The sequence below is a fragment of the Olea europaea genome, chromosome 1, assembly GCF_002742605.1.
Source record: "Olea europaea var. sylvestris chromosome 1, O_europaea_v1, whole genome shotgun sequence".
NCBI lineage: Eukaryota > Viridiplantae > Streptophyta > Magnoliopsida > Lamiales > Oleaceae > Olea > Olea europaea.
Genome location: NC_036237.1, coordinates 10,308,778 through 10,317,911, shown reverse-complemented (window position 1 = coordinate 10,317,911; position 9,134 = coordinate 10,308,778). Strand labels below are relative to the sequence as shown.

General features: G+C 33.7%; 2 protein-coding genes across 2 annotated transcripts in view; one reads left to right on the top strand and one right to left on the bottom strand.

Moving 5' to 3' along the window:
- The window catches only part of LOC111393628 (rust resistance kinase Lr10-like), a 13,608-nt gene extending 10,724 nt beyond the window's left edge, over positions 1-2,884 (bottom strand). Inside the window, exons 1-3 of the mRNA XM_023019260.1 lie at positions 2,100-2,884; positions 543-569; positions 14-439 (exon numbers count right to left, since the gene is read on the bottom strand). Of these exons, the coding sequence (XP_022875028.1) occupies positions 14-439; positions 543-569; positions 2,100-2,799 (1,153 nt within the window). The 5' untranslated portion in view covers positions 2,800-2,884. The remainder of the gene's footprint in view (positions 1-13; positions 440-542; positions 570-2,099) is intronic.
- Positions 2,885-5,037: 2,153 nt separating this feature from the next.
- On the top strand, positions 5,038-8,302 carry LOC111393623 (rust resistance kinase Lr10-like). Its single transcript, XM_023019246.1, has 5 exons — positions 5,038-6,000; positions 6,211-6,243; positions 6,597-6,617; positions 6,727-6,756; positions 7,018-8,302. The coding sequence occupies exons 1-5, from the start codon at positions 5,241-5,243 to the stop codon at positions 8,121-8,123; spliced, it is 1,950 nt and encodes a 649-aa protein (XP_022875014.1). The 5' UTR covers positions 5,038-5,240; the 3' UTR covers positions 8,124-8,302.
- The last annotated feature ends 832 nt before the right edge of the window (positions 8,303-9,134 follow it).

Genomic DNA, 9,134 nt, shown 5'->3' with positions numbered 1-9,134 from the left:
TGTTTTTCAGAAGATATAAACTTTTGAAGTGAATCATTAGGCATAAACTCATAAACCAGAGCTCGTGTAAAACCATCGGCACAATATCCAACCAAGCGAACCACATTGACATGATGGATTCTACCTATTGTGCCCACTTCATTTATGAAATCTTCGCCATTCTCTTTAGAATTATTGAGGATCTTGATCGCAACAAAAACATCATTAGACAACTTTCCTTTGTATACTGTTCCATATCCTCCTTCACCAAGTTTTTCGATAAAGTTATCTGTGATTCTTTTTACGTCTGCATATGAATATCTTGTTGGCTTGAGTGCCTTGTAATCCATCAAGAATTGCTCAATTTTCAATTCACTCTCTTTTTTCAGTTTGATTGAGCTATAAATCCAATATGATGCGATAGCAAGGAACACAGCAAGCAAAGGACCAAGTACTTCACCTGTATATGAAAGAAAACAGATTTAGTTCTTTAGCCATAACTGGTGAAAATGTTTCATTCTTTGTAGTCACAATAAAAGCTAAAAGTAAGCACAAATTCTCACCTGCAACTCTTAGTTTTGCCACTGGACCTGCAAAACATTTGAAAATGAACTGTTAGTTTCTCTTACTACTCTTTAGACTATCAAGAAAACTTTATATAAAATAAAAGAAATAAAAAGAAACAAGACAAAAGGGATATCTGCAATGAGAATATAGGAACAGAGAGAAAATCATTCTATGCCTTTGGATGTATGTTGGTGCATTTTAAAGATTTTTTTCTGCTAAAGGATTTGGTGTACATGAAAATTTGATTTTAATTTCAAGTCTTAATTTTAACCACAGGTTTCATGAGATTCACAATTTTTCAATAACTATTTCATTAATTTTTATCAAAATTTACAAAAAATTTGGGTAAATCCTTAACCCTTCCCCCTCTTACTGCCAATATGTTCCCCTTTGTTAGAATCGAATTGCTAAATCCTTATGTAAGGAATTACAAATTCTAATCTACAACGAATGGAGGTTAAGCTCCTTCTGATCCTCGAAGCATCTGAAAAAATGGTATGGAACTACTAAGAAATACGATAAATATATGAGTAATTTTGAGTGTAACTTTGTTCCCCTACTCAGGTTATCGTGAAAATACCTATAAATGGTTTCTGTGGCACCTTGCTTTCATGAAATGAAATGTATCTATACAGAATACATATATTTCTAGACTCGAAAAAGGAGCAGATTTATGAAAATGATATTACAGTGTCATAAGTCTAGATATTTTTTTGTGGAAGTCTATGCTTCAAAATGCATGGGAAGTTTCTCAAATTGGAAAAAAAAAATGATTTAAATGATATAAATGTGACCTTATTTAACAATTTAGAACTTTTAAATCAAGTTATCGTCATAGATATCTCTAGGATATATTACAATTACGGAGGATCCAATCAATTAAGAATGATTATATTGCCATCACTATTTTTATTTGATATGCCACAATTTTCAATAATTTTTTTATTTACTAAAATAATCATAGTTAAAATGACATAAATAACTCATACTTAAATGTTTGTATTCTATTATATTATTTTCTTTTGTTGTTATGTACATCACAATTTCACTGACAAAAATTATATTTTATAATGAGTAATGCGTTTCACAACACACAATAAAACATAAATATGAGTCTTGACTCCTAATTCTCTTTAGAATTTTATGTTTTAGGCTTCATCGGAGTTACTCCAACATCGAAGAAATACGATCAATTGAAAGAGGATGAAAATATTTCAAGTTTGAAATTCCATGAGAGGTAACGCATATTCAATCACGTGGATTAAGCTTTTAGCAAATTCGAAGCATTTGTCAACTCCCCAAAACGAACACTTCATTCTAATGCAAGTTTTCTGAAATTTAAGAGTTTGAAGGACAGTTTTACCTTTTTCTTTTCTTCCTTCACTTCTCTATCTAATTTTAACGCTATCTACTGAGAGAGTGAATCTATATATATATATATAGAGAGAGAGAGAGAGAGAAGGTTAATTGATTTGAGCATAATTCTATCTTCTTCCGGATCGAGTCTCCCTCTCTCTCTAAGTCTGTAAAACGGAAAATATATGTAAAATTACCTTCTGTTTTGCTGCTGTAGCATTCAGTATCATGCAAGATTGAACTGTCATTCTTCAATCTACAATGTTTGCCATTGGATTCGCAATGTCCACAAGATGGTCTGGACCATTCCAATTGAAAAGAGGACGGATTGTAAAATACTTCATAAGGTATGGATTGAATGTCAAACATCTTGCTGCAGGAGTGTAGGGACAATTCATATAAGAAATCATCGGACCAAACTCCATAAACGTCATAATCCTTACTGCTGAGGCAGGGTACGAGATAACCAAGATTATCTCGCTTGATTTCGGAACAGTTGAATAAAGTGAAGTTATAAATAGAATCATCTAGGAATTGGAATGGAGATGCGGATAAATTTAGAATTGGAAAGCAGCCAGAGACTTGAGATATCTCGATTAACTGATTTTCATAATCGATTTCTATAACGGAAAACTGAACCGAAAATGGAAGGTTAGAGTCCTTGATTGATGCCTTCGCCGGTAAAGGTAATTCCAATACCGTGTCATTGTTTTGAGTGCAGTGAAGTTCAAAGCCAGGGTAGCCACAGTGCTGTTGGTGGCGGTCTTTAAGGCTGAAGGGGAACCGGATGGCAGGGCCATACTGCGTGCAGTTTTCGACTTGGCATTCATTTTGAGCAATTGATCCAAGTACTGCAAAGAGTGATAGAAAGATGAGGTAAATGATTTGAGGTGCCATGTTGAGGAAGAACACTTGATACTGCTTATGAATTTCTGGGCCTTTTGTTTTCGTTCACATTTCCCAGTAGTATTAGTAATTTTTCAAGAAGGTTAAAATAATGTCAAAGCACAACTTGTGTTGTTATCATTTTTTATCTAAATAATTTTTTAATATAATTAATTTGGACATATCCAACGAAATCTTTGATAATTAATAGCAACCCCATGTAGGTTTGGCTGTGCATGAACAAAATTATATAAGTCCATTGATTTTTCTTTGGGCCACTAAGATTTCGTATACAAAGGTTTAAAGACTTTTTGAGTCAACAAAAGTTATTTTAGAATGAATGAAATTATTTTGTATTGAAAAGTTTGACACTAGAAACAATTGCACCATTAGCCACCAAATTATTACCATTATATCAAAGTGATCCCTAGTTATACTTTTGTAGCACTATTGGCCCAGCTGATTTCTGACTGTTATACCATTAAAAATTGGTAAGAGTAAAAATCCCTCCCCGTCCACCCAACCAAGATGGTGGATCAAAATTTGAGCAAGAAGGTGTAGTTGGGCTCAAAATAACTTAAATGCTGCCGATCTTGCTATATATGCGGTCAAGCAGTGTTCATTGGAGATTATTACTAACACCACAAAGTGAATTTGGTGGGTTGTCTATCGTGCCCCTCTCACAAATTAGGCCAATAGGAACTAATATGCAACATCCAAAAAGCCATAGACTAATTCGCAAAAAATAGAAAATTTGGGGATTGATTCGTAGAAAAAAGAACATTCAGTTTATGAGGATCAAAGATTATTCTGTCCAAGCTTGTGGACCACGCGGAAATGAAGTGGAAATGAATATCCCAGTGAAAGTATGGAACAATGGATTGTGGCAATATTAATGGCGCATTGACTTGACTATTGTTGTCGAGTCAATCTAAAATAGCATAGCATAATATAGTTATATTGATTACTATCGAGTCAATTTAAAATAGTATAATGTAATAAAATCTCTTAATTATTATAGAGTCAATTTAAAATAACACATCTCAGTAATTAGTAATTAGTACGATCTCCATCAAAAAGTAGGAAAATTGAGCATCACTAGTGCTCATTAATAATAGAGTGGACGAAAAATCGAATTTTTCTAGAAGGAAACGACCCAAATAGACAATATATGGAACAAAAAAAATAATAATAATAATAAATAAGAAAAAAGACTTTTCAAAAATAAAAATAAAAATGCACAAATAACTGACTTTTTTTTTTAACTTTTAATACTTTCATTCCAAAAGTATAATTCATATGAGGCAAAGAAGTAGTAAATTCCTAACTTTGACGAAGAAAATTTCTCTTTCTAAGTGCTTTCTTATCTTCTTAGACACGTATGCTCTTATTCCAAATGTCAAATATGGCTTGTATCGCTCTCCAGGGCATAGTTCAGTGGTGCAAATGACAGAAATGAGGTTATTTCACGCATTGTTGACAGTCGCAGTGTGGAAGTTCGATTCTTGAGATATGGAATTGGACTTCTTATAAGCACAGTGTACAAACAGCTCTTGTTCCCTGGTCTGCTGGAGTACATCACGCTATTTAACTCTCTCACAAAGCTCTAGGGAAGAGACGATGGGAGCCCTCAAGATTGGAGTTCAACATTTAAATATGGCTCGTATCATTTCAGTGAATTATTGATTATTGTCTCAATTATTTGATTGAGTCATTACTTTGTGGGTTCTATGATTTGGACATATTAAAAAAAAACAGAAATGTCTTCGACAATTAATAGCTCTCTTTAGCAAGAAGTTACCTCCAAGGACATTTAGCCATATGTTGAAAAAAATGTTAAATTCCATTGACTTTCTTTGGGCACTTGGAATAGGTCTTGAGTTTTGTAAATTTAAGGAACGGTTAAATTAACTCATTTTAAAGTTTAAATTATTTAAGAATGAATGAATTATTATTTTTTTTTCATATTTTCTCGAACTTGCTCTCTATTTTTTCATTCAAAGGTTTGACATTAGAAAAATTTTTGTCGTTAGTCCCCAACTTGTTAACGATGTATAAAAGTGATCTCTCGTATATTTTTGTAGCACTTATGAAATTCTGAAACCCTGTTAGTCTATATATATATATATATATTATAGAGAAAAGAGCGTCCATGACTACCACTTATGAAATTCTGAAACCTTTGTTTTCTTTTACATTTTTCTGTATTAGTAATTTTTCAGGAATAAAAAACAATCCAATCATAGACTAACGAGCCAGTGTACAGTTGACTTGACTCGTATCTTTTGGTTTCCGTCCCTTGGAGTGTATTTTCCATTTACGTGATATGCATTTTCATCCCCCTTTCTTTGTTCCTCCACGCCAAATAATTCATACTTGCTTCTTATCAATTTATAGAACACAAACCCTGTACGTGGAAATTAAAATCAGCGTCGTTGAGAGCATCTCTATCAATGAGAAACATCAAGCTGCTCTTCGCAATTTCTATGGTCTTTTTAATTCTTTTACACTGTGCTACTTATTGCGAAGCCGACTGTCACCCTACTTCTTGCGGCAGTATCACAAACATTAGCTACCCGTTTCGACTTAGAGGCGACCCCGAAAACGAAAATTGTAGCGATTCGAGCCACGAACTTGCTTGTGAGAACAATCGCGCTATCCTCTATCTAAGCTTCAGCAGATTCTTCGTGCAATCAATTTCTTACAATGACCACTCGATTCGATTACTTGATCCTGGTATGGAGAAAAACAGTTGTGATTCATTTCCAAAAAACAGAGTGCCATTGAATTACGATTACGGATTTACACCATACAGGTTGGAACCTTATGATGTCGCAAAATTGAATACTATGATAGTATATATCCACTGTGAAGCTCCTGCAGAGTCTCCTTTTTATGTTGATACATGCAATTGCAGTAAAAATATTTCTCTGCAGAAATATTCCTATTTTGTAGTCGGAAACGACGTCCGTGTTGCAGATTTAAATGATTCCTGCAGGATTGACGGGATGGCGTGGATTTCAAATGAATTTCCCATAGGAGTAAATAATGCCTCCTGTTCAGACATTCAAGATGGGCTGGCTTACGGATTTGACCTTAAGTGGTACCAAGTCTATTGCGGCGAAAAATGCCCAGGACATTGTTATATCGAAGATGATAATACCATCGAATGCATTGATCCCTACTGCAAGCATTGGGGTGAATGGCCCAATTGTAAGTGGATTATTAGTCTAGCTAGTTTCTTATATTTTTCCTGTATAACGAAATAGAGATGCTTATTTTTCTATGTATCAAGTATATATTTAAACAGTGAAAATAATTGATTCCCACTTCCTAGTGACAGAATAAAATATATTGATAAAAAATTTGTTTACAATATCCAACTCTTTGTTTTTTGACATTGCTTTTATTTTGATTTGTTAGGTTCATATCCTTTCTGGTTGCAGATCGGCGATGGTGGGTGTTTTGTTCTTTAGACTAAGCTATTCAACATGATATCACAAAAATCAAAAAATCACGAGTAACTTTTTATACTTGTTTCTTTTGCTAATTTGAACTGAGGGCAAATTTTTGTATTAAACGAACTATTGACAATTCCATCCAAAAAGATTACAAGCCCATCAAGAGTTGACTGTTGGCATTTTTGAGAAAATATGTTATTAAGATGTCCAAATTAGTTGTCACACCTTCTTTCGTTAACATTTAATTGTTAAGAGTATTTTTTTCCCTCTCTATTAAGTATATATTCATAAGAATATTTGACTCTTGAGTTTTGTTTTGCTGATCCTGTTTTTGTTTTGAGTTTGCAGTCCTAGTACCAATCTGGACAGGTCCGTGTTCTCTTTCTTTTCCCTGGCTAGCTTCATATATAAGCCGCAGTTTCTTGAAACACCTAACATCTTGTCTCTCAACTGTTTCTTCTTTTGTTGATTTGAACAGCGTATCATACGGAGCTGGAATATATCCTAGGTAAGAGATGAAATCTTCAATCTTACTGGAAACTTGCTCTATATATTTTATATAGTAAGATAGGACCCTTTACCAATATGGATTCTGGAAAACTATTTTCTGACTCAATTAACTAGGGATGACAAATTGAGGGAATATTTGTAGTGTGGCAATTTTGCTGAATTATCTCATTCTACAAACCAGAACCTTTTTAGTCAAAATATCCTTGTTTGGAAGAAAAAGTTTTCATGTCGTGTTTTTAATCTTGCTTTTCCTCTTCAGGATTTCTTGCAGCAAGATTTCCTTGTGGGATTCTCTTCCTGTTCACACTGTTGGCATATAAAATTCGAAGGCGGCACCTCTCAATGTATGACGACATTGAAGAATTCCTACAAATACAGAACAACTTCATGCCAATAAGATATTCGTACAGAGATTTGAAGAATATGACTAAGAATTTTGAGGACAAGTTGGGAGAAGGCGGCTACGGCACTGTATTCAAAGGTCAGCTTAGAAGTGGCCCTTTTGTTGCAATAAAATTGATGGGAAAAACCAAAGCTAGCGGACAGGAATTCATCAGTGAAGTGGCTACCATTGGAAGAATTCACCATGTTAACGTGGTTCGACTCATTGGCTTCTGTGTTGAAGGTTTAAAACGTGCTTTGATATATGAGTTTATGCCAAATGGTTCGCTTGAAAAGTACATTTTCCCTCAAGAAGTTTCAGTTTTCTTGAGCTATGGTAAAATCTTCGAGATTGCTCTTGGGGTGGCCAAAGGGATTGATTATTTGCATCGAGGTTGTGACATGCAAATTCTACATTTTGATATTAAGCCTCACAACATTCTTCTAGACCATAATTTCATTCCTAAAATTTCCGACTTTGGGTTAGCAAAATTGTATCCAGCGGATGAAAATATGGTGTCTCTAACTGCTGCAAGAGGTACAATGGGATACATGGCTCCAGAAATGTTCTACAGAAATATCGGAAGAGTTTCATACAAATCAGATGTTTATAGTTTTGGAATGTTGTTGATGGAAATGGCAAGTAAAAGAAGAAATTTGAATCCGGCTGCAGAAAATATAAGCCAAATTTATTTCCCTTGTTGGATTCATGACACATTCAGCAAAGGAATGGAAATTGATTTGGGGGATGCTTCTCTGGATGAAAGAATAATGGTGAAGAAAATGACAATTGTAGCCTTGTGGTGCATACAGATGAAACCTGACGATCGTCCTTCCATGAATAAAGTTATAGAGATGCTTGAAGGAGATGTCGAGTTGTTGCAATTGCCTCCAAAGCCATTCCTCTCTCCAGAAGATATGCCGGACAGTGATATAGACATAAATGAGATGGAGTTTCCACTGTTGTCTGCTAGTTTTGATTAGCAAACGAAGTCTGCGTGCGCATTGAAATTTAGGATGATATGATAATTATTATGACTTGTATCAAAGTTCAATTGCATCGAATAATTATGGATTACTAAGTTTTTATTGATTAATGTATTAGTTGAATTTATATATCTGTATATGTAATGCAGCATTAAGATCGCATTCATATTTGATAACACTTGGATGTCGAAATTTGTTGGAAGATTTATATCCATTCTGATAACCTAAAACGTGCTTTGACTCTATAAAAAGATCACTTGCATGTTTGCTCGGTGCTTGCCATGCTTGCCATGATAGGAGATGAACGATCGATCACACTGCAATGTTGAAGTTGACTTTGGTGTCTAGTGGAAAAAAGTGTTGATTTCTCATCTCAGAGTTGGAATTTATAGTGTTAGAAAAGTGTACACATAATGTGGACAAAGTATCACTCTGAAATATTGAAAGGATTTTCTCATGGTATTTGAGAAAATGTGTTGTTGAGCTAGGTGTTCGACAAGCTATAGTCACCTTGAGATTTTCTCTAACGTCATCCCCAACCATTTGCATCAAATTGATGCAACTTTCACACCATCTTGTAGTCATTTCCAATCATTACATCAAATATTACACCAAATGAATAGTATTTCCTTATTTATTTATTCTCGACAATTAATTTATTTAAGAAGTTATTAATTACAAATTATATTACTACTAAAATTGTTAAATTAAAAATTATATAAAATTAACTAAAATAAAAAACTATTACATTTAAAACCACAATTAAAAAAAATTATAGTTTACTATAAATGTTAATTATAAATAATAATCAAATTAAACAGAATATAAATAAAGTTAAATCAATTAATAATAGAAAGATATAATAGAAATTAAATTTGTTGTATTATAAAATAAAGGGCACCAAATGAATGGTGCTACACTATTCATTGCATAGGTGTGAACTTTTGGTGTAAGGTTGGAGTGGATTTTTGCACCGAATTGGTGCGTGATTGGAAATGTCCTAAGTGC

Excerpts from the sequence above, each read along its gene's own strand:
- LOC111393623 (XM_023019246.1), top strand. The coding sequence starts at position 5,241 with ATGAGAAACATCAAGCTGCTCTTCGCAATTTCTATGGTCTTTTTAATT. Across the intron at positions 6,244-6,596 it reads CTGGTTGCAGATCGGCGATG|TCCTAGTACCAATCTGGACA; the intron begins GTGGGTGTTTTG and ends TTGAGTTTGCAG. Across the intron at positions 6,757-7,017 it reads GGAGCTGGAATATATCCTAG|GATTTCTTGCAGCAAGATTT; the intron begins GTAAGAGATGAA and ends TTTCCTCTTCAG.